This window comes from Pimephales promelas, chromosome 9, assembly GCF_988280905.1.
Source record: "Pimephales promelas chromosome 9, fPimPro1.hap1.1, whole genome shotgun sequence".
Classification (NCBI taxonomy): Eukaryota; Metazoa; Chordata; class Actinopteri; order Cypriniformes; family Leuciscidae; genus Pimephales; species Pimephales promelas.
The window spans coordinates 33,899,844-33,925,100 of record NC_142777.1 but is presented as its reverse complement, the minus strand read 5'-3'; the positions used below and the strand labels follow the sequence as shown (position 1 = coordinate 33,925,100).

Genomic DNA, 25,257 nt, shown 5'->3' with positions numbered 1-25,257 from the left:
AAAAAATCTGTAGTGTACAAGATGATTTATTGGGATGGTGTTACTCCCTGAAGCTCTTGTAGCTTAAATTTGTCTATCAAGAAATGACTTTGGCACAGATATTATGCAAATTCTGATAGCTTGTCAATAGGGTCAGGTTTGGGTAGTTAGTGTTAACAGTTTGCCTCTCCTGGTAGATGCTTTTTTTTTCAGAAGTAGCAAACAAAATAAAACAAAAAAAAAAACAATTATTTTGATTAATTAATTTTTTTAGTTAAATAATTTTAGATTTAATCACCAGCCACTTTATTTATGTATTTATTTATTTACTCATTTTTATTGAATTGCATTTAATTGCACTTGTGATTTATATATTTATTTACAGGGCCTAAAACTTTTTGCCACAACTGCCAATGACCGGTGACTTCTAAAATCTACCAGCCATAAATATATATATTTTTTTTTACCAGCATTGAAACGGTGATTAATCCTTATTAAAGTTACAAAGTCAAGAGCAGTGAGTGAATTTTTTTTTTTTTTTTTGTCTTTTGTTTGATTTAAACCGGACTCACACTGTATGATTCTGGCCAAAATTTGACCATCTGAGCCACATTTTGCAAATCCTAAAAGATTCCTCTGAAAAAAAAATTAAAAGATTAAAATCTGAAGTCTTTGACCGTTAGTTTGACATGTTCACCGACAGCTGATAAATAACCATTGCGATCTAAATTCTGGCAGTGTCAAAAGATTTGACTCACAGTCCTGCAGTGTGGCTTCTCCTACGACAACCGTCTAATTGTCTTAAAAATAAAACTGTTGACCAAAATAACCGTTAGAGATTTCTTTTTAGTCACCTTTTCAATCCTACGTGTAATGCAGCTCACCATAACCATTGATTGATGATGTAAAACTCTTGTGTTTTTAACGCATATTGTATGGCGTACAGTCTGTCATTAATGACAGCTGAGATCTTACAGTGTTTCATGGATTACATAGGGGATCATATTCGTACAGTCTGACAAGAAACAACCGTAAAGGACTATTATAAATCTCACAGTATGCATTAAAAAACACAAACAGCAGGTTTATTAGGCTGCTGTCACTTTAAGACCTGATGAATGGATCCAATATAATGTTACACATGCATTTTCTTTCTCAACTGTTTACGTTCACTTAAAGGGATACTCCACTTTTTTTGGAAATAGGCTCATTTTACCACTCCCCCAGAGTTAAACAGTTGGGTTTTACCGTTTTCGAATCCATTCAGCCGATTTTCTGATATTTAGAAGAATATCAGTAACCAGACAGTATCTGGTCTCATTGACTTCCATAGTAGGAAAAAAATATACTATGGAAGTCAATGAGACCAGAAACTGTCTGGTTACTGATATTCTTCTAAATATCGGAAAATCGGCTGAATACATTTGAAAATGGTAAAACCCAAATGTTTAACTCTAGGGGAGTGGTAAAACGAGCCTATTTCCAAAAAAAGTGGAGTATCCCTTTAAGACATAACAGACTGTTTATAAGGATACTTGGGCAGTTTGACAATTTAGTTTGAAAATGTCTGTTTAAGAGCAAGAAGATGCGAAAGGGATTCTATGCGCAAGTAATTAATTGATTTCCTTCTCACTACATCTTGCGCTTGAATATTGAAATTGGCAAGGCTTAAACTTTCGTGACGATGCAGCACTGGCCTATCTGAGCATTGTTCACGTTTGTTTATGTTCATGTTCGCATAATATTGCATATCAGTTGGAGTCCCGATCGGAGTAGGGTGAGTAGGGCCAGAGTATAAAATTGGTGCCGTGACCCAGATGAGGAAGTGAGGTTTTGAGTGTAAAGGAGGCCAGCTAGTGAGACCTGTGCAGATATACACATCTGATACAGATCATAAGCTCATTAGTAGAGTCTCCAAGACCTGAAATGGGTTGTGTCAGACAAACGAGTGATGCAAAATATGCATTGTTTGGTGGGGCATGGTTGAAAACCCTTGAGTTAGGCTCAATCCCAATTCACCCCTTCTCCCTACCCCTCCATGTCTAGGGGAAGGGAGTCCCGATTCTTGTTGAGATCAAGGGATAGGGCGAAGGGGCTACATAGCCCTCGAAACTGAGATTTTTCAGAGGCACACTCCAAACGGAGGGCTACGAGAAAGTTCACAGAATGCATCACAAATGACCAGCGAGATGGCTTCGCAAACAGTTAAACGTTGAAATTTAGTGCCAGATGATTCTACTATGCACTTTATTTACTCTTATAATAATACTATAGTCATTAAAATTAAGAAATGGTATAATAAATTACCTTTACGAATCAGAAAAGACATACATTTCGAGGAAGGAATGTTATAATCATCATGTTTATTCAAAGTTAAGAGCAGCTGCGCTGATTGTCAGTCGTTGTCATGGAGAAATCCTGTACAAACTCCGTAACGGCAGAGCCATCGCCGATGACTGATGACGTATCGGGTTCATGAAGGGTTGTTCCATTTCGTTGGGGAATATTTCAACCCCTTGGCCCTCTCTGTTTTAAGGGCCAAGGGGAACACTCGAAAACAAGGAGGGGAATTGGGACTGAGCCTTACAGCACTGCTAATAACTTTTCACGGCTTACTGATAAATGTTCAGAGAAATTGATGCAAAGTGTATAGTCAGTTTTAGATACAGCATAAAACCAAGGTAACCACAAGACAAATGAAAGATCTGATCCAGTGACTCTGCCTATACTAAGTCTCATTGAGTCATTTAAAGTTTGGCGGTTGGCCATAATGAAAGAAAAATAAAGCTGACACCCTCATTCCAAAGCACAATGTAATCTGACTAAAGGGAAGAGCAAATCGATATAGATTTAATTCCTTTCCATGATTGTGTTCTTGAGAGCCTGTGGGTTGTGTGATTATTTCTGATTGAATTGAAGGTGGCAGTTCAGGCAGTTTGATTCGACCCCACAGTGATCTCTTTAAATACATGTGCCGTTTGTTTACCATCTTTGTGCAGGCCTGAAAACCATGACATCAAGTGAACATATCCGTGAAATTACCATTTTAAAGTATGATAAAGAACAAATAAGACATCTTAACAAGGTCATGTGCGTGGTGGGTTAGAGGTCCGACCTTAGGTCAAAGCATCGTGACCTATTGATTTGGTTAAAGAAATGGGTTTCTTTTAAAGCCACTAAAGAGACAGAACAACAAAAACACGCAATCATTACTCTTGTTCAAATACATGCACCACTGTTAAATCAATAGAGTAAATTAACAAGGTGCATCCATTACGCACGTGGGAAGCCACACTAAATGCAAAGGTGGGAATTCTGAACAAGCGGTTTTGTGCTTACTGTAGCGGCGTGTGACCATGTGTTTTCTGCAGTGACACGATCAGCCGCGTGTAAACGCTTCACTTCAGCTCTCTGATCCATCAGTATGCTCAAAGCGGCTGGACTGCGGTTTTGTTCGGTTTGTGCAGTAAGTAGTTTTATAAATCTGACGTATGAAAGGGCCAAAATCAAACACAAGGAAAAACTCGTGGGTCATTCGGTTGTTAAATCGATGCTATGACCACAACCAGAATTAAAGGGATACTCCACTTTTTTTGGAAATAGGCTCATTGTACAACTTCCTTGGGTTTTACCGTTTTCTAATCCATTCAGACGATTTTTTGATATTTAGAAGAATATCAGTAACCAGACAGTTTCTGGTCTCATTGACTTCCATAGTGGAAAAAAAATATACTATGGAAATCAATGAGACCAGAAACGGTCTGGTTACTGATATTCTTCTAAATATCAAAAAATCGTCTGAATGGATTCGAAAACGGTAAAACCCAACTGTTTAACTCTGGGGGAGTGGTAAAATGAGCCTATTTCCAAAAAAAAGTGGAGTATCCCTTTAAGAATCAGGTTTATTGTGCTTACAAAGAACTCGTACACATGGGCGGAGCTTTATAAATGGTTCTTCTATATGTATATTATTTTGAGTTGGCATTGGAGCTGGAGGCGATTGATAGTTTTATGGTGGTTCTGTGTTAGGAAATGTGTTCACTACTCACTGCATTGGGTTCAGGCAGAAGGTTGATGTTCAGCTCATCACGCTGGACCTGAGGGGAGGGGCGAGGTGGAGGAAGGGGCGTTCCCTCTACTGGACGAGGGGTGGAGCTTCCCATGTTATCAATGGCATTACCTGTCCGGTAAAGAGATCGGGTGAGTTTAAGGCTGTTTTTTGTTGTTGTTTTACAGTTTTACTTGCTAATAAGAATAATTATATGTATATAAGTATATGAATACAGATACTGATCTAAAATATAAACGATTTTAAAACCATTTAAATTTTGTGACTTTTACTTTATATCTGTTTGAAGATTTCTGTATCCTAGTGTACTACAAAAAGTTGACAGAATATACATTTAGTCCATATATACGTTCAAAAATAGCAATGACTATCTCTAGTCATATATAAAATATTGCGGATAGCATAGTTCAGATATTTTGTCTCAGAAGAATTTGATGAGAGATGCTTGAGTTTGTATTAAAATCTTGATTGCAGTCTTTTGAGCACTGTTTAATACATTGTTGAGATCACTTCTGAAACTTAAGAGTAGGTATACACTACCGTTCAAAAGTTTGGGGTCTGTATTTATTTTATTTTTTTAAGAAGTCTCTTATGCTCCCCAAGTCTGCAATTATTTGAGCTAAAATACAGTAAAACCAGATATACTGTGAATTTACTATTTAATCATTACAATTTAAAATAAGTTTTCCATTTTAATATATTTTTAATGCAATTTATTCCTGTTAAAAAGCACAGCATTTATTTGAAAAATAAATCGTCTACAAACCTTAAAAAAAAACTTTGGTAAAATTATAAATGTCTTTCCTGTCACTTTCGACCAATTTAATGCATCCTTGCTGAAAAAGTATTAATTTCTTTAAAGGAAAAACCTGTAGTATTTTCGAATTACCATGCTTTCCACCCTCATATCCCCCTGAGACGAGAGATTTATGTATTTTTTTGTCTGGAAAAAATAATCAGATGACGCAAAAATCGTCATTTTGCGTCATCTGAGGATTTTTTGGCCAGAGTTAGGGTCTGTCTGTCCCGCATGTTCTCAACCCGCCCATAGAGGGTGGATCTCACTCACAGAATGGACACATAGTGTCAGCCATGTTTTTTTGGAAGCTAAGCTAGCAGGCTCTTGTTCTGTGAAGAAAGCTGAGTAGTAGCGGTTACCATCCTCTTTTTCCCGGACATGTCCGGCCGTCGATATTCGGGATTCAGCTTTTGCTTTCTGCAGTCGCTATTCATTGTTTACATGCACAGCTTTTGTTTCAATCTAACTGAATTCATTCTGATTGCTGAATCTGAGTGTAGTGTTTACATGAACGCTAAACAAGTGATCGGTTGATGTGTGCTTTAACATTGCTAAGACAATTCCCGCTCCTCCGTGAGAGATATGAGACCGGTGCGTCTCACAGGTGTCGCTCATGGCTCATTGCCGTTCTCCCGCGGCCCTCACTCGTCCTGCTCGCCACAGTAAACATGATGAATGGCGACTGTAGAACGCAAAAGCCGAATCCCGGACATTTTGGCCGATCTCGAAACACATTTTCGGGCAGACTCATCACGGAGACTCACTAGTAGCCTAGACTTGTTGTTTAACTACTGCGCTCTGTTACCGGTAGGCGTGGCCTCCTAGGGCAGCGAAGCAAGTGCATTCTGGGAGTTGTAGTCTTTCATCCACATAAGCCAAAAATACATTTTCTGGCTTTTCTCAGTCTAGAAAGCTCCAAATTTAAAAATCATTTTACATTTCTTCTACATAAATGACCCATTTTAAATACACATTCATCTTTCCAGAGGTGAAGTATCCCTTTAAGAAAAAAAAAAAATGATTTATGACATTACTGGGAATCTGAAATCTCATTTGTGATTTGTGCCAAGCCATAACTTAAAATTGGCTATTTAAAAAAAAAAACCTGCACAAACTTTCTGTTTCAATAGGAAATATGTCATCACAGAAGAAAAATTGTGAATGTTATACCACAAATATGTCAGAGCAGTGCCATATTTACACTCTTTTTCTGTGACATTACGATGATCTGTAAATGATATTCTGGGACACTCACGCAGGCAGGTGTTGCTGGTGAACATGTTCAGGATACGCAGGCAGTCCTGCCACTGGTTCCCGCTGCCTTCGCAATTACACCACTGCGACACCTCTGTACTGCTGTTACTCACGTAGTTTGGTGTCATTATGGTACCTGTGGAGGGAGAGAGAGAGAGAGAAAAAGGGGATGAGAGCCAGCCAGAGGAAAAAATCCCATGCCAATTAGCCCGAAGCCCATCTGGGAGAATCTCCAAGAAGTGTAGTCTATCCACCCCCCTCCACTTTAATTACGTTGCTTCAGGTTGTCCTGCTAATTCAACATAAGTGCCACAGTAGGCTAAAGTAAACCCACGACATGAAGTTGAACCCAAACTCCACTGACCAATCATTCCCGTTACCAATTCTTGTTTGAGTGAGTAACTCACTCCATAAGGACGCAGAAGTGCTCGTCATTAAAAATGTAATATTATTTAAGTACAGACCGCGCAGTGACGTATCGATTTGTGCGTTTTGTACTCCTCATTAAGCGTCCATTTTTTTCAAGGTCGTCCGAGGTGGTTTCTCACCGATGAGCCCAGCGTAGGCCTTGAGGCACACGGCTCCACTTTCCCGGAGACAGCCGGAGGGAGAGACAGAAGACGGCTGACAGTTCTGCTGGAAATCAGCCAGTCTTGACCTGATGGACCAGACAAATTTGAATACAGACACAGAATGATTCAACTAAAATGTATGTCTACACAAAATGCATGATCTTTGTAGTGTGTTCAGTTTTTGTCAGGAGTGTAGGAATGATTTGAAAAGTGAGGGGGGCACATTCTCAGTGTTGTTCGTGAATATTAATTAGGTAATGTAATGTTCACCCTATGTAACTGGTTTGCTGATACACAAGTTATGTGGATGATGGCTATATTAGGTTAATTATTTCCTTGGTTTTGTATCTAATGCGACTGGTTTACAGTGGCTTCTGCTCGGTCTCGAGTCATTGTGATATTTTTACGCTGCCTCTCTTTGGTGTTACTGGTGAACAGTGTTACTAGAACAGTGTTTGTTTATTGTTATTTTTATACTATTATAGTATTTATTAATATTTTGAATTAGCTTTCATGGTGATATTGTTATTTATATGCTATTATAGTATTTATTACTATTTGGAAATCATTTTTTACATTTTCTTTTTTAATTTTAGTTTGTCACTTTTTGTTAATTTGAAATTTTTATTAGTTAAAGCTAAATAGAAATAATAAAAAGCATTATTCATTTTTTTTTTAATTTCAGTTTTAGTCATTTTAGTACTAGAAATTAAACATTTTATTTCAGTTTGTGGCTAAACTATAATTTCTAATTTTTCAGTTTATTAAGTATACAGTTTTCATGTAATATTCATACCACCTTATTTAATCGATTAAAGGTGTAGTTTGATAATTTACTCACCCCCATGTCATCCAAGATGTTTATGCCATTCTTTCTTCAGTCGAAAAGAAATTAAGGTTTTTGATGAAAACATTTCAGGATTTTTCTCCATATAATGGACTTCAATGGGAACCAAACGGTTCAAGGTCCAAAAGACAGTTTCAGTGCAAACTGTTCAAAGGGCTTTAAACGATTCCAGACGATTCAAGCGAAACGATCGCTCATTTAAAAAAACAACAACAACAAAGTTTGACGAACTTGTTCATCAAAATGAACAAATCTTTTCCCGATTTCGTTCGTTGAATTAACCAAATGACACGAAAAAAAGATTTGTTCATTTTGATGAATGAGTTCGAACAGGAGAGTCACGAATGCGCATCACAGAACAGAGCAAGGCGAGCTTATAAAATGTAAATTTTGTTATTATTTTTTTTATGAGCGATCGTTTCAATTAATAAGACCCTTATTCATCGTCTGAAATCATTTAAAGCCCTTTGAACAGTTTGCACTGAAACTGTCATTTGGACCTTGAACCATTTGGTTCCCATTGAAGTCCATTATATGAAAAAAAAAACTTGGAATGTTTTCATCCAAAACCTTAATTTCTTTTCAACTGAAGAAAGAAAGACATGGACATCTTGGATAACATGAGGGTGAGTAAATTATCGAAGTGAACCACTCCTTTAATGCAAAACAATTTTGAATAGTAGTTTTAGTTAACAATAACAGCACTGCTTTAGAAATAAGTCGGGATTCATTTAGTGACTAATTCGATTTGTTAGATATCTAATGCTATTTCGTGGTATTTTTTTAAGGGACTGTCTCCTTTGAGAAAACGACCCACGCTAACGAAAATGTGTCCATGTTGGTAAGTTAGTGTCTGCATTTTCTACACATTTCTCATTTTTATCCTTGTTTAAATGCACAGCAGACGTGTCTAAACGTATAGTATGCGACCTGTTGTCCTTTCTTCCATCCAGCTCAGCATGTTCTGTGCTATTAATGATGCTTAGATAAGCATAACTGCCAGAGACATCTGTTTCTAGAAGAAGATAAAAGGGAGGTCTTGTACTTCAAGAAGAAAGGTGGAAATTATCATGCTGTGCTGTTATCAAAGCTGAGGTTTGACTAGTTTGAATGAGGGTTAGCACATCTGATGACAGTGTGGTATGTCAGAATCGGTTACACAAATTGGTTCTTTCAAACTGTTTTTTCAAAGAACTGATTCAGCAGATCTTTACATCATCATTTGGTCTCTGTCATTCTCTCATGACATGTTACATGCTCTAGTCTAAAACATTCAAAGAAACCCTGTTTTGAACTTTTTATTTTAAATAAGGATGTTTGTTGTTAAAAGTCCAGTCAAGTGCAGTTGTTAAAAGTCACTATTTTGGTGGGAGTCAAGTTGGGAGTCAAAGTGCTCCCAATCACCATAGAATATAGTTATCCATTTTACACGCTTAGAAAAGCGCAACGTTTTATTTTGTGTCTCCGTCCTAGGTCGAGATACACTACTCGTGTAACTGTATTTAAATAGGGAAAACGTGGAGGTGTTTGGTCGCTTCTCTGCTTGGCCCATATTGAATGAACTGGGCTAGTTAAGTGCTATCAAAGTGTCTCGCGCGCCAGAGCGATTGAGACGACAGAGGTAACATAGTTTAATATGAAAAAACAGTGGAGTATCCCTTTAATATTTCACTGAAAACTGTTATAGGCAACTGTACATTTTCTTTCAGTATTCTTTGATGAATAGAAAGTTTAAAAGAGCGGCATTTATTTCTACTAGCAATGTTTTTTAAATGTCCTTACTGTCAATTTAAAGCATCCTTGATAAATAAGAATGAAAAAAAAAAAATCGCACTGACCTTTAAACATTTTCTCAGAAAAGGCAGTGGACATATTTCAGATGCGTTTTATTTGTAACATTTCTGCTTTTAAAGATTTCTGACATGATCTAAATGAGTTCGCTTTGTGAATGAATAATTCATCCAATTAATAAACATTTATTATTATGATCAGTGTTGGAAACAGTTATGTTGCTTGATATTTTGACAAAACAGACAGAACTCAAAATAATTATTGATTATTCAAATTTGGTTTTATAGCTGTTTTCACAGGAAATATTGGTATTAAACTGTTTGTTTTTCTTTCCACAGACCCCCAGAACCACCTTTGCAGTCCCCTGGAAGAAAACATTTCCAAATTAACCAGGATTTTTTAATGAGAAAAAATAAGAGTGGTTGACAAGTCACCATACGAAAGGTAAACACTCTCTCGGATGGTCCAGTAAACGAGCCTCAAGGGATTGATTCATTGAAAAGATCCAAATCTGATATTTCTACCATGCACAACTGCTAACAGACACGTATCTCACCTGCACATGTTGTCTCTGAGGCAGTAGCTCTCCAGATGAAGGCAGTTGGGCTGTCCGTCTTGCTCCTCGTAGGAACAGGAGGGCACGATGGTTTTTCTCCTCCTCTCCCCGCATAGAGTATCCGAACAGGGGCAAAACAAGACACCAAAGCTGTACTCCTCGGGAACACGCTCCAGGAACCTCCGCAGGGCCCGGTGGCATTTGTGCCGGTTACAGTGGTTGGTGCCAGGTATGATCTTAGTGCAAGCTAACGCATACTCAGAGCGTAGGGAACCGCACTTCTCGTACAACCCACAGTCCTGAGCTGCTTTCAGACACTGGTTCTGATCCGTCAGAGGAAGGGACGACACTGAGAAAGAGGAAAAGAGACTTTCAATGAAGTGTCCCAATACTTTTTGGGGTCTGACTCTATACAAAGCGAGCAAGACAACTAGGAAAACGCTATTAAACCCAAACATGCAAACACACAGCGATACACTACGTCCGTCATCACAGTGCATTCAGCTGTGGAGGAAAACGTTTTATTTGGTCGTATCACTGACGTGTCTGCTGTACCTGAAACTATTGAGGCTAGTTTTGATGTTTCAGTATTTCTCACAAGTTCCAGTTCAATGTCTTCATATGGGGACGTCTCAATGTCATCATAACCTGCAATGCATACACACACACACACACAACCGTAAGACATCAGATTGTTTGAGGCTAATTAAGCACGCCTTATTACACCTAATGAACCGCACCGCATATGATCAAATTAGAGATTATATAATATTTCCTTGATTATGATTCACATACTGTAGTTTTAAAGGATTTCAATGAAAGAGGCCAGTGTTTGTGATATTTGCATTTGTTGAACTGACAGTGCTCAGATTTAGGGGTCTGGATCGAGACACAAGATAAAATAGCGATGAGTCTATTTGTATCACACAACCCTGGGGATGCCGCATGCCAAGATGAGTGAGTATGAAACACACACACACACAGGCCTGGACTGTATATTTGATCTTGTGGGGACTTTCTGTTCATATATAATGTTTATAAAAAAATATATATAAGGATGAAAAGAATACAAGTACTAATGTTGTTTATATGTCGATGTGGAGTTTTTAATATGCTTAAAGTCAACCCATGTGAAAATTCATTAGTCGACACCATTGCTGAGACTTTAAATGGTTTTAAACTTAGTTTTATGTGTCTATGTAAAGCACTTGTATGAATAACCGCTGTGTATGAAATGCACTACAGTATATAAATAAACCTAAAATGTATCAGAGACTTAAAGAAGTGGTTCACTTTTAAAAAAATAACTTTTGCTGATAATTTACTCACCCCCATGTCATCCAAGATGTCCATGTCATTCTTTCTTAAGTCGAAAAGAAATTAAGGTTTTTGATAAAAACATTCCCGGATTTTTCTCCATATAATGGACTTCAATGGTAACCAAACGGTTCAAGGTCCAAAAGACAGTTTCAGTGCAAACTGCAAACTGTTCAAAGGGCTTTAAACTATTTCAGATGATGAATAAGGGTCTTATCAAGCAAAACGAATGCTCAATAAAAAATAAAAAAAATACGTTTTATAAGCTCAAATGGTCGCCTTGCTCTGTTCTGTGATGCGTGTTTGTGACTCTCCTGTTCGAACTTGTTTATCAAAATGAACGAATCTTTTTTCGTGTCAATTGGTTCATTCAACGATCGCAATGAACGAATTGACTCGGGAAAAGATTCGTTCAGTTTGATGAACGAGTTGGAACAGGAGAGTCATGAACGCGCATCACAGAACAGAGCAAGGGGACCATTTGAGCTTAGAAAACTTAAACTTTGTTATTTATTCATTAAATAAGTGATCGTTTCACTTGATAAGACCTGTATTCATTGTCTGAAATCGTTTAAAGCCCTTTGAACAGTTTGCACTGAAACTGTCTTTTGGACCTTGAACTGTTTGGTTACCAGTAATGTGCATTATGTTGCATTATAAAATCCTGGAATGTTTTCATCAAAAACCTTAATTTCTTTTCGACTGAAGAAAGAAAGACATGGACATCTTGGATGACATGGGGGTGAGTAAAGTTTTTTTTTTAAAGTAAACAACTCCTTTAAGACAATTGCCTAGCAACACCCTGGTAACCACCTAGAACACCCTAGTAACCTCCTGAATACCAACAACTAAAAATGCCTTAGCAATGAATTAGCAAACACCATTAATATTTTCTTGTTAAAGAAATAAACATTTCTTGTTGCTTCCATAAAGTCTAATTACTTAACACTTGGCCTATCCCCCCAAAAACACATTTTGACATTTCACAAGCCTTTCATTTTTGTGTTGACATCCCCAGAAGGAGGGTTTTGTCATGTTGTGATATTCTTTTGGGGACATTTTCTGAAATGTTGGTTATCAAAACCTGCCCTCACACACACACATTTAGACTCTTCACACAAATGCAAACTGGCAGAATCCCTCCTGTCATCTTGTTCGCGCTGACACACACTCCACATTTCAATCTATGGAGGCGCTCCATCAAGTGTGCTACATTCACAATTACATGCCTTGCGTATTCTGCCTCAGACAGTTTTCATTTGCAGGAGAACACTTGACATTTCCAGTTGATGTGTTTTAAAAGCACTTATTTCTGAGTCTGCCGATCAGCCCGGGCCCTTCTGGCCCCAATGGCCCCTGCGCCACACTCAGACTCAGACGCATGACGAGTCCGCTGCTGGAGAAGCCTGGGATTAGTCAGCATTTACAACAACTCTTGATGAGTCGTTGTGGGAACCCATCTTCCTGTTTCAGAAGATTTAATATTAATAAGCCATATTGGGTGGGAATATGGACTCCGAATCAATTAATTTCGCAGCCGTGCCTTGACGATCCGCCGGACGTCATTCACCAGCATGCCGTAATCTATTTTGCTCATGAGCAAACACACGAGACGGAACCAGACACCCTCGAAGGAACGAAGCAAATTCCGGCTCCCGCATATACTGTATGCGTCTGTCCCGCCGAGCGTAATGAACAGATGAGGGAGCAGCGAAATTAATCACGATACCACTGTCAGTGAGCCAGTCGTTTGTTTAGTGTCTGACTGGGTTTTTATGCCTCCTTGCCATTTCATATACATTACTGTGCAGTCATTAAATGCTATTACTGCCTTAATCTAAATCCTCACTCAACACTCTCATTAAAGCATTTTGGCATGTCCTGAAAGAACATAACAAACGGCATTTGGTGAGATCTATGAGTTCACTGTTTATGACCAGCAGAACAAAGGCAGTCATTCTGAAATTGATTAACTGAATTCTTTATGCATGATTTTTTTTTCTAGAGATACCTACTCCCTCTTATACTTCTTATTCGCTTTCTTTAAACCTGCTCCTGTCATCATGACATTCACTGGTTTGGGAATTGCTGGACATGAGCAGTTCAGTCAAACAATATTCTTGGAAGTCTTTAAAAAATATGAAACTGCGTTAGCAATGCATTTAACTTCATATGAGTGAAACGCAATAATCAGTATATGCTTATTTATATTTACACTACCATTTAAAATTGTGAGGTTTGTAAGATTTTAAATGTTTTTGACTATATTTTTAATATGTAATTTATTCCTGTGATCCTTTCTTCAGTGTCACATGATCCTTCAGAGCTCATTCTAACATTTTGGTTGGATGCTCAAGAAACATTTATTATTATTATTATTATCAGTGTTGGAAACAGTTGTGCTGCTTGATTTTTTTTGTCGAAACCGACAAAATACTTCTAGAAAATATTAACTCAAACTGTTTTCACAGGAAATATTGCTATTAAACTGTTGTTTTTCTTTCCCCAGACCCCTAGAACCACCTTTGCAGTCCCCTGTGGTCCCTGGAAGAAAACATTTCCAAATTAACCAGGATTTTTAAAGGGGTGATGAACTGAGAAATCAAATTTTCCTCGAGCTTTTGACATCTAAGAGGTCATCATATTATAAGAATATCCTGTAAGTTTCAGAACTAAAAACGTCCTTGTTGGTCCAATAAAAGCTTTTATTGACACCAGGCTCGGCAAACGACTCGTTTTTCAAAGTGGGGAACTATGACGTCAAAGAGGATAAAAACCCACCCCCGCAGAAGAAGATCAACGCCTTCTTCAACACGGCCCAGTTCAGCCCCGCCCACCGATTCGCGCATTACACACATAGCTAAATAACATAGATGCCTACCTCGTGATGACAAACCGGATCGAGTTACCGAGCAATAATAAATATTGTGCAGTGCCTGGTTGTGGAAGAAGACCGTCGCTGCGTAAGCTTCCTCTGGATTCCAATAGGACTGCATGGATAAACTTTATTTTGAATGACGTTACAGCAGATGAGGTAAAATATTGTCCGTCTGTTCGCGGGATTGTTTTGTAAACAAGACTGGATTTGCAGACCGATTAAGAGTAAAGAACGTTGCTATGCCATCTATATTGGATCTGACAGGAATGGTGCAACACACGGACTCTGGGTCGAACATGTATGGGCAAATCAATCCGGTTGCCATTTTACAACATTAGACGTTTTCAAAACAATTTCGCCCAAGTGCATCGACAGGTGAGTTGAAACTCATTATAATATCCAAAACTGCTATCCACTCACAGCAGTGGGCGTTTACTTCCAAGTCTTCAGTGCGAGGCGCCCCTAAAAACCCAGCGTTTTTCAGCTAGACTCAAAACTAGGGTACAAAATAGCCTATTACTTATTCATTTTGATGTTTTTGAATGCAAAAACCAAGCGAACGTCATAAGTTGACCTCAGACAACAATATAATAAAATTTAAGAAGCCAGTTCATGACCCCTTTAATGAGAAAATATAAGAGTGGTTGACAAGTCACCATACATACACCAAACGCTCTCTCTGACACGCTTACCCTGTGGAAAACGAATGGTCCAGTAAACGCTCAGGCACTGTTGTTCCATGCGAGCCCCTCGCTGACACTTGCATTCTTGCAGGGGCTGATAGTTCATTAGGTTGTTCTGGGCATCGACGCAGGCCTGTCGTGCCTCCAGACCCAGGGGAGCCACCGCCTCCTCGTCCACACAGTACTCCAGGTGCCGGAACGGTCGCTTACACTCCGGGTCTAACACGCATTCCTGTACAGCCTCGATGCAGTCCACAGTCCCGGGGAACACCGGCACCACAGAGGGAACACATCCTGGAGGATATTGGGTAAAGTCAATTAACCAAGTATTTATTGACGATGTGTTTTACTAATGAGCCAATAGAGTGCCGAAGTGATGATGTCACTTTGTAGGACAACTCGGAAGCTAGCGGTTGAAAAGCTATGCATTTTTCCCATAGACTTTGGAAAATCGCAAAAAATAAGATCTGTGTTTAACAAAGAGTTGTGACCCTTACACGTTTTGTCTATCAAGATAATCTTTACAAGTTAATCCAAAATGTATGCATTTTGAAGCCTATATAAAGTTTTTAAAAAACAAAAGCAGACACAATACAGTTTAAAAAACCACAAGCAGGTTATAACTGTGTGTTTTATGTCATAGATCAAAACGTGAAAATGTTTAGAAATGTTTCAGACCTTATTTCAGGCGATTTAGCAAAAACCCATTCAAAAATCCCATAGACTTTAGAGCGAGGGAACCGGGAGTGCTACAATGCTAACTCACTTCTGCGTTTTGGCCTACAGAGTGACATCGTAACTTCGGCACTCTATTGGTTTTGCAGACAACATTTGGCAACAGTTGTGAGCAGGCCCAGACGTAATGCCACATTTTTGTATATGAAGATTCAAAAAATGTATTTAAACATCATAAAAAAAGTCTTACAAACAGCTGAGATGCAACAGAATCAGTTTCTGAATTTGAGCAAACAGGATGTGGAAGTAGAATTAAAATGAATTGATGAAGAGGTTTAACTGTAACTTTAAACTACAAAAGTAAAGTTTGCCATGTCGAAACTTTGGCTGATTGAATTGGAACCACTACAGTCCTATTGGTTAATATAAACAGTCATATTGGCCAAAATATTTAAAGGAGCTGTATGCAAGATTGTGGCCAAAACTGGTACTGCAATCACTTTCAAATTAGGGAGTATCCCCGCCTTCCCCCATGACTCGAGGTTGCCAGATATGCTGCAGGTCCAGCAGGAATATAGGCTGCTACAAGAAGCTTCCAATTGCAAGTGACGAGTCCTACACAGTGAGTTTTTTTCAGTTAATTGTTTATTTCAGATTTGTAACAAAGTATTTCGGATTCATATCGAGTTTTTTTGGGGTTTCGCAATGTTAGAGTTTTTTTTATCCGATTCCGACACGTTTGTATCTGCAGGTGTGGTAACTAGAGAAGAGCTGGCAACCCGAATGCCGCAACACTACTGAGTCTGTGATTGGTAGATCGGTGGAGGGTGACGCATCAGAACAAAACATCAACATCAACATCAGTCAAGGGCTGCGACTTCACTTTTTAAATGACAATATCCTGGCCGGACTACTGATGTCAGTGATATTTGAAATGAACATGATTTCTTAATGTCTAGTGACATATCAGGGAAAATGTATGATTAATTGAAATAAATTTCTTGCATACATCTCCTTTAATAAACAAATATGCAAAGGGGAAGGGAATATGTAGGACTTTGAGAATGAGTGGCTTTCCATTTCTGTGGATTTCTCATTCTGTGTGTGTATGGATATGACACATTACAGTTTCTGTTATACTATCTGCATTCTAGACGCACAGAAAACATTCTGACAGTCAGTGTCAGTGACCATGTAAAAATAGAGATCAAAGTCCCTTAACTTGCACTCAAGGGCTGAATTAATAATGTGTAAAATAATTTAAAAGAGAGCTCTTCTGTGAGAGGGGAATTTGCCGGCTCGCAATTGCAGGAGGACAGATAACTTAAACGAGCAGAAAATCTTCATTCACCAACACCGTACATCAAGAGTTTCAACAGACACTTTGTGCTTTCTGTCCGTTCTCAAGCTCAATCCTGACAGACGTCAACTCTAGAGACCCTCGCCATCGGCCGGGATCTCGGGGTGACCTGAGGGAGAACTGTGACAGGGCTGTGTAATTTCATGGCTACTTTTGCTGTTTTTCATTAAGTAGCAACAGAAAAAGCCTTGCACTCCTGTAGAAGCGTGAGACATATGTTTCTTTTCCTTGTACTTCTCCCCCCTGACCCCCATCCCCCTTTGTGTCTGTTTTCTTTCGCAGCGGCAGGGGCTGTAATTGCACTAGGCCTCATTTTAAAGCGTGTGGTGATTGAGAACCCACGGCTGTGGCCGGCAGACTAAACGTTGGTCATGCTTTAGGACTGCACTACCACAAAATAGCACGTCCTTCCACAGCTCATGGAGCGATGATCCATGCATGAAAGACCATCTACTGCGGCGGACCGAGTTAAACAGACAAGTAAATACACTTTGATCTTTCACATATATGGTAAACAGTTCAATATTGAGATGCGAGTTTGAATGTAAAGACAGGTGCTTGTTCTGCCACTGTTTCTTTTTTTTCTTCTAATGGCCGGTACACATAGTACGTTATTGGGCTGTCCCCAGTGTTGTGCCTGAACGCGTTCATATTTTGGGCGAACGTGAACTGAACGTACTGTATTACTGCCTGGTGAACGTTACTGTGAACGCGTTCATTTTGGTGTCTGTGAACGAACGCTCTCTCAGTTTGACTTCGTACAATAGGGGGCCAGATTTCTATAGAGCCTTCCGGGCGAAAACCCGGCTAAAACACAATGTAAACAGGCCTTAAAGGAGTAGTTCACTTTAAAAAAAAAAAAACTTTTGCTGATAATTTACTCACCCCCTTGTCATCCAAGATGTCCATGTCTTTCTTTCTTCAGTCGAAAAGAAATTAAGGTTTTTTATGAAAACATTCCAGGATTGTTCTCCATATAATGGACTTTAATGGGCACCAAACGATTCAAGGTCCAAATAACAGTTTCAGTGCAAACTGCAAACTGTTCAAAGGGCTTTAAACGATTCCAGACGATGAATACGGGTCTTATCAAGCGAAACGATCGCTCATTTAAAAAAAAAAATAACAAAGTTAAGTTTTATAAGCTCAAATGCTCGCCTTGCTCTGTCCTGTGATGCACGTTCGTGACTCCCGTTCGATCTCGTTCATCAAAATGAACGAATCTTTTCCCGAGTCAATTCGTTCATTTCATTCGTTGAATGAACCAAATGACAAGAAAAAAGATTCGTTCATTTTGATGAACTTTGATTGTCTTCATTTTGATAAACGAGTTTTCTCAGGTTTTCCCAGGCTACAAAATGCCCAATGCTAAATACCAAATTCATTTTCGATTAAGACTTTTAGTTTTAGACTTTTAGTTTTCAATCTGACCCAATAATCCCTCCATACTATATAGTGCAATATGTGCCATTCACCATGTAGAAAAGAGTAATCGTGTGAACAAGTGACAGATTTTAGCCTTCAGCCTCTATATTTTAATGCAGGGGGCGGGACGTAATGTGATGTCATCAAAATCATTGATCCATATTGGAGGAAGTAAGAGATTTTTAAAAAGAGAGTTTTAAATACTTATATCTTCTAAATGCGAACTAGCTTATATATAACCGTAAGGTTTATCAAAACAAAGTTCAATTTTGATTTCATGGGGACTTTATACATTTTTATAATTAATAAAAAAATTGTATTAATTTTTTTATTATAGTTAATTTTAAATGTAATAATATTAAATAATTTATTTATGTTTGAATTAATATATAATACACTTTTGATATTTTTTATTTTTTGCGATTTTAATTATAATAAATAAAATTAATAAAATGAAAAACAGCGAGATACAATGCAACAACATATGCAAACAATAAATAAATAAAAAATCTAAAAAGCATCCTTGGTGAAATCATGCCCCTAAGTCTGTTGTTGACTGTAGACCAGTGAGATCATGATCAATGATATGAAAATATAGCAAACAATAAATTGACTTTCTGTCTATTCCATTTTTACCAGTCTGTCTTTAAATAATCTCCACTTGGGGGCTGTTCTCAGCTAAATTTATAATGCAATTAATTAAATTAATTAAAACTCTAGATTATATTGAACTAAATAGAAATCCAAATTATAGCTTAATACATTTTTATTTACTATTATAAAATCAATAGATAAGCATTTCTAAAATCACATTTTTTTTTCTTTTTAGAAACGATGAGCGACTCAGAGAACGAAGAGTGCCCAGAGGAGTCCAAAAGTGAGTGATGTGCAAGAAAGAAACAGAAAGAAAGAAAGTAAACAGAATGACAGACAGCAGACGCCTCACACAATAGGAAACCGTCTCAGTATGGAGGCTGATGGCAATCAAACACATGCTGGCCGGGTATTACGAGATATGTGTGTGTGCACGCGCACTAAAATCACATTTAACAAGTGACAGTGACGCACACACACACACCTTGAGGCTTTAAGTCTCCTGCACACACTGAGAGGGAACGACAGACGCAGTTTCTGCAGTGAAGCTCAGCTGTACAGGGGAGTGAAAGAAATAAAGAGGTGAGTGAAATAGAGAAAGACAGTGTGAGCGCATACTGTAAATCTATCCTTGTGTGACCGTATTTATGGTCGGCGACAGCAAACCAGCTCCAGCTGTCGATACACGCAAGTCTAACGTGATTAACTAATCAATGCGTACCTCTGTGGTAAACCCAGCGCCACTACATCAAGATACATATCAAGAAAACGTCTGTTCCGTCAAACCACACAGAACTGAGGAATCCATCAGCTAAATTACAGCGTGCCACATCTCAGGGCCCCAAACCAACAATTTAGACAAATTACTCAACAAAACCATACACAAACAAAACCCTTGAACCCATTTAAAACAGTGCTTCAACACTCGCATCTCAAGAACGGAGTAAAAAGAAGCCATTAATGCTATATTTTCCTGACAGTAAATACGCTCGTATTTGCTATATAGACTTTCAGCACGCTCTGTTATTTGCTGCATTGAGGGTTTTGTCAAATGTGGGTCAGAGCTCCGTATCTATTCACTATTGGTGACACGTCACATCAAAGCATGACGGTGGTATTTAAAGAACCGGGTCGGATGGGCCCGTCTGATTGACACTGAGGAGAAACGGAAGACAATCCGAGAGCCCCGGGAGGAAGGAGTTCACTGCAGGGATGTGATGCTGAGACGGTCCTCGGTGCTAAATCACAGCGCTCAGCTCCTTTAATGAAAATTGGCTACAACATGATCATAAAAGCTGTGTGCGAGTGGAGCTCACGCACACACACACTTGGCTTGAATCTTACAGTCGAGGCGAGAGAGTCCAACACCATCTGCCGTCACTGTGTTTGCCTTTCCAAATCCTGGTTATCAACAAAACACACACGCGACCCTGAAAAGACCCTAAAAGTTCTCTCATATGTGGAGAAAACATGCCCGCGGGGAAGATTACCTTTTTGTCAACCGGCCCCTTGTGGTTTATTTAACCAGTGTTTTTTACCATTCCTCTTTGGTTTGCTAAAAATGGCAGTGTAATTAGACTGTCCCTGGGTATGTCCTTGGCTGGGAATGGGATGCATCTGAGTGCATTATGGCATATTTTTCTCCATGCAATTAGTATATGCGCTGACAAAGCCCTGTTCACTTGTGTGTATTAAGCAACACATTTCTTAACTTGTGCAGCTTGTGCTTTTCACAACAACAAAAAAAGCAAGTATGAGACGAAAGCATTATGCCAGGCATGTTTTTCCCAGACCTGTCAACAGCTGTCGCTGGCAAATGAGTCGAAGCTGCCAAAGTCCAGAGTTGCGCACGCGTACCTTTTCCCAAACACACCTGGGCACACGGCTGGCACGCATTGGCACATGCGCGTGCGTTTCTGCCGAAAGGCCTTCAGTGCACCCTTTTCAATGTGATGACGTGTTTCCGCAGTTATTAACATTGTAAAGCTTTTTATATTTTCATTTTTTTTTTAAGATACATTTATAAGACTGTGTTTTATTACCTTGGCATTAAAGGAGTGATATCCAATTTGACATTTTCTCAAAAGTTCCAGAAGAGGGGTTTTCACATTGATGCCCTAAATTAGAAGAACCATTTTTGGTTCCCCAAGAGCGTTTTTTAAAGGAGCCATTTAAAAAATTGAAAGAGTCTTTTTGCAATTTAAAGGGATAGTTCACTTTGAAATTAATTTTTGGTATGTTTTAGCTTACCTCAAGGGCATCCAAGATGTAGGTGTCTTTGTTTCCGCAGTAATTTCAGTTTTTATATTTTTAGGTCAAACCGTTCGTGTCTATCAGTCATATAATGGAGGTCTATGGTCACCACCTCAAAGAGCATGCACAGAGAAGTCCAAATTAAACATGATTTAATGACTCGTAAATGTAAGTGCACATTGATGGCCTAAGACACGAAACGAGCGGTTTTTGTGAGAAAACAAGCAGTATTTATATAGTTTTTACCACTTGTAATCATAGCCACGTCCAAGTGATCTGAGGGCGCGGGCACTTTGTGGCTAATTTGGACCTCTCTGTGCATGCTCTTTGAGGTGGTGACCATAGACCTCCATTATATGACTGACAGACAAGACTGTCAGGTGTTCTTTGTTTCCACAGTAGTTTCAATTTTTATATTTTTAGGTCAAACCGTTCGTGTCTATCAGTCATATAATGGAGGTCTATGGTCACCACCTCACACGAAATGAGTTTGTGTGAGAAAACGAACAGTACTTATATCGTTTTTTATCATTTGTAACCACAGCCACGTCCAAGCGATCTGGATCGCGGGCGCTTTGTGGCTGTGGTTACAAATTTGGACTTCTCTGTGCATGCTCTTTGAGGTGGTGACCATAGACCTGCTTTATAAGACTGATAAACAAGAACGGTTTGACCTAAAAATATCAAAATTGAAAATACTGTGGAAACAAAGACACCTACATCTTGGATGACTTTGAGGTATAAGCTAAAACATACCATAAATTAAAAATTAATTTCAAAGTGAACTATCCCTTTAAAGAACCTTCTGTGGAGTGGAAAGGTTCCATTGATGTCAAAGGTTCTTGATGGAACTTTAGATGCCAGAAAGAGTGAGCTATTGCTTTTTTTGCTATTGGAGCAAAAGAACTATTAAAAATGCTGTATTTTCAATTCACCCAATAGTGACGACTCCTGCTTCCGAGAACTACGGGTCCATCTGAGATTTGGTATGTTTGCACACATTTTTCCACCTCAGGTCGCCTCTTAAAAACATATTCAAGCAGCCAAGTCTTTATGCAAATACACTGTGGAAATGAAGTCTTTTTGCCACTTGATCTCCATCAGGGGGTCCCTTTGCATTTGGTGCGGCTGATATACGACCCGACCCCCAGGGATACACACAGCACGAGCGAGCACATCAAATCTGCAATCATTAACACAGCTAATAAATAAACCTGTCGATCAGCGCGCGCATTACAGCGTGTTCTCATGGCACCAGGGTGCGACAAACACCACTCATGATGATGAATGCCACTTGGGCTACAAAGCACTTGCTCCAGACAATTGCATATTGCGCCGTGTCGTCCTAGGTGGGGAAAGAAAGTCAGATCCGTCAAATGTTGGTTGCTGTGCTACGGGAACTCCATGGAGCTGCCCTTTACCAGCCTAATCTGTCTCTGTTTGTAATGTGTGTGTGTGTTCTTGCCATCACATAATTAGGATAATATTGACTGTGACAGATGTCTGAGATTTATTGACAGAATTATTTTTTTTTAGTCCTGGTCTGCACAGATTATCGCACTCCTGAAATGTTTGAAATATTATGCTGGTTTGATTGAAAGGTGTGAAGAAAACAAACACAAGGCTGCTTAAGTACATCTAATTGACTGAAACGAAAATCTCACTGCTCTGTTCGGCTATTAAAAACTCTATTTGTGAGTGAAATGTGATTTTCCAAAACAAAGAAAAAAAAATCATGATATTCTATGATAAATTCTATGTTAAAGTATTACTGAAATGCCTAACACAGTATGCTACATTATGTTTGAGTGTTTCTTGAACCCCATTTCTAACTGTAAATCATATTAAAAGTTACAACATAAAGGGTTCTGCTGTTGTTACAAGCCACATAGAGATCTGTTTATATCTGAGATATTCTTTCTTAAGAAGCAGTACACAGACATGTGTATAGAGTGACATACACATCTGTTCTGCTCAGCGCACAGCACTCCAGAAAATCAAGCCCTTTCTATTGTTTCAGCACAAGCACATGGCCCAGCGGTCACCATAAAACACACCTGTGCAATAAGTTCCATGCAATTGTAATTGAATCACTGTTGTTCTGCCTTTTACAAATGTTCTTGATACAAAGCTATGTGGCATGAACATTATAATGCATGCACAATGTGAATCTCTGTCCAATATACATGCAATGATCCACAGCAGTGTGTCCAACTGGTCGAATTTGCGGTGTAAGATGCACTTTTGTCATATCTATAATGCATATTCTTCTAATTTGGTCTGCTGTTATGGTGTGCTGTGTAAATCTTTATATATATATATATATATATATGTCCCTGGCTGTCAATGAGCCCCAATTTCCCCACAGGATCAATACAGTACATCTATTCATCCATCTATCTTTTTTCATAGACAATTTACAACACCAAGGTTTTATTATAGCAACAGTCCCATTTAGTTTGCCTTCTTAAAACAAAGAGACATAAAAAAAACTATTCTATCATCTATCTATCTATGTATCACTTTACGTTATAAATACAATTTTTCACAGTTATACAAAGTGTATTTGCAGGCAGCACGTTGTTCATTAACTCTGTACTTATGTAAATATGTAATGTAAATATTTTATGTAAATATACGTGGTCGTGTAAGTGTGACCCTGATGTGTCAAAATAAGTAATGGAGGCTGTTTCTTAGAGTCTTACCCTTAATGACGAACAGATTTAGAAGTATTCCCAGAAGGATCATGTCGCCTGCTGCTGGACGGTGATGATGCTGGGGAATCTCGGGGAAGCGCGTCTGGAACCCCCGGATCGGTCCGACTCAGTCCGACAGACTACATCCATACAAAAGGACCACCGTCCGAATGATAGAAATCTCCAAAACGACGTGTCCGAAAATCAATTCCAACTGCAAACTTGTGCGATATCACAAGCTTTCTAATGCGCAAGAGGTGTCCGAAGAGCAGACCGATGCTTTCATACAACAAACGAGGGGAAAATTACAAACTGTCAAATGCACAAGCAGTAGATGTCCGTTATACTCACGATCGGAGTCTTTCTAAAATAATCCTCGATTTAAGCGAGTACCACCACCATGATAGACGCGTAACCAAAGGCGCGCGTCAGATGAGCCAGTGTGCGCATTAGTGCGCATCAGTTTATTATATGTGAGCGCGACCCCAGATGCTTGATTCCTGTTGTCCCACAGCACAATGTGCTCAATCCAGTCCTCAAACTCAGCGGCGAATTTTACATGCATCTGCCTCGCAGTGATTGGCTCGGCATTCTCAGGCGCATCCACGCAAAATCCCTGACCAGCCTTCTGGAGAGCTGGGTCCGTGCTCCTATAGGCTACACAAATTCAGCCTGCGCTGCCAGCATTTAAGTTTGCAAGTGATTCTTTCAGCAATAGTGAAATGTTACTGCGATTAAAAATAAAGCTTTTAAAACGATCCTTTTAAGATCCGATTACTGAATGGTTCTTAAGGTTTATCAAAAGATCAAGAACCAGATTAGGCTGTATGCTTCCTTTGAGATTAAGAGTTTATTTGCGAAAATGATAAAGCTTCTCCTGGCTGTGTGAACCCCTTTGTTATTCTTCAGTTGAGTGTAAGGATATTTGATAAAAATGTTTGTGATAGCCTAATGTATTTGGATTAATGTCATTATGTTAAAAACAGTCAATTGAGATTTAGTTTTAAAGATCAAGACTCACAAAACAATATCGGTGAAGCAATCCAGAAATATGGGAACAGGCGAGACTTCATCGGGAGAGTTCACAGGGTGTTGTGTTTCAGTTTGTTTACAAAACTCCATATTGAAAAATCCCCAAAGGGCGATGAACTGTCCAGACCGTGGATACTAACTCAACACTGTTTGAACTTTAGATTTTGAAGGTTAGTTGGCAGGACAACACAGAGATGCCTGCCAAGGCTAAACATTTGTTCCAATTTCAGGAATTGTGAATGAAACTTTAATGAGAATTTGATTTGTCCAAGTGGTCTGACTCCAACAACTGAGCTATAATCAGGAGGCTTATGTAGATACACATTCGACTGATTGCAGCAGTGCAACAGCCTGCATGGTCATCTGTGTGTGTGTGTGTGTGTGTGTCTGAGACTTGCTGGGCAATCATGACCATTTAACTAATCAGAGTAGATGCCATACAGAGCATTGCCCTGATGATGTCACTTTGTCGTCACT

The 25,257-nt window shown here is 38.9% G+C and overlaps 1 protein-coding gene across 2 annotated transcripts in view; it reads right to left on the bottom strand.

The window, feature by feature from the left end:
* Positions 1-24,823, bottom strand: part of gfra3 (GDNF family receptor alpha 3) — a 30,845-nt gene extending 6,022 nt beyond the window's left edge. The window contains exons 1-7 of one of the 2 annotated variants that reach the window (XM_089135037.1): positions 24,770-24,823; positions 14,755-15,039; positions 10,423-10,515; positions 9,868-10,216; positions 6,650-6,759; positions 6,103-6,237; positions 4,029-4,159 (exon numbers count right to left, since the gene is read on the bottom strand). In XM_089135037.1, the coding sequence (XP_088991163.1) occupies positions 4,029-4,159; positions 6,103-6,237; positions 6,650-6,759; positions 9,868-10,216; positions 10,423-10,515; positions 14,755-14,851 (915 nt within the window). In that variant the 5' untranslated portion in view covers positions 14,852-15,039; positions 24,770-24,823. Of the gene's footprint in view, positions 1-4,028; positions 4,160-6,102; positions 6,238-6,649; positions 6,760-9,867; positions 10,217-10,422; positions 10,516-14,754; positions 15,040-23,757; positions 24,471-24,769 lie in introns of those variants that run through there. The other variant, XM_039649049.2, reaches the window with a different exon arrangement.
* Positions 24,824-25,257: the final 434 nt, after the last annotated feature.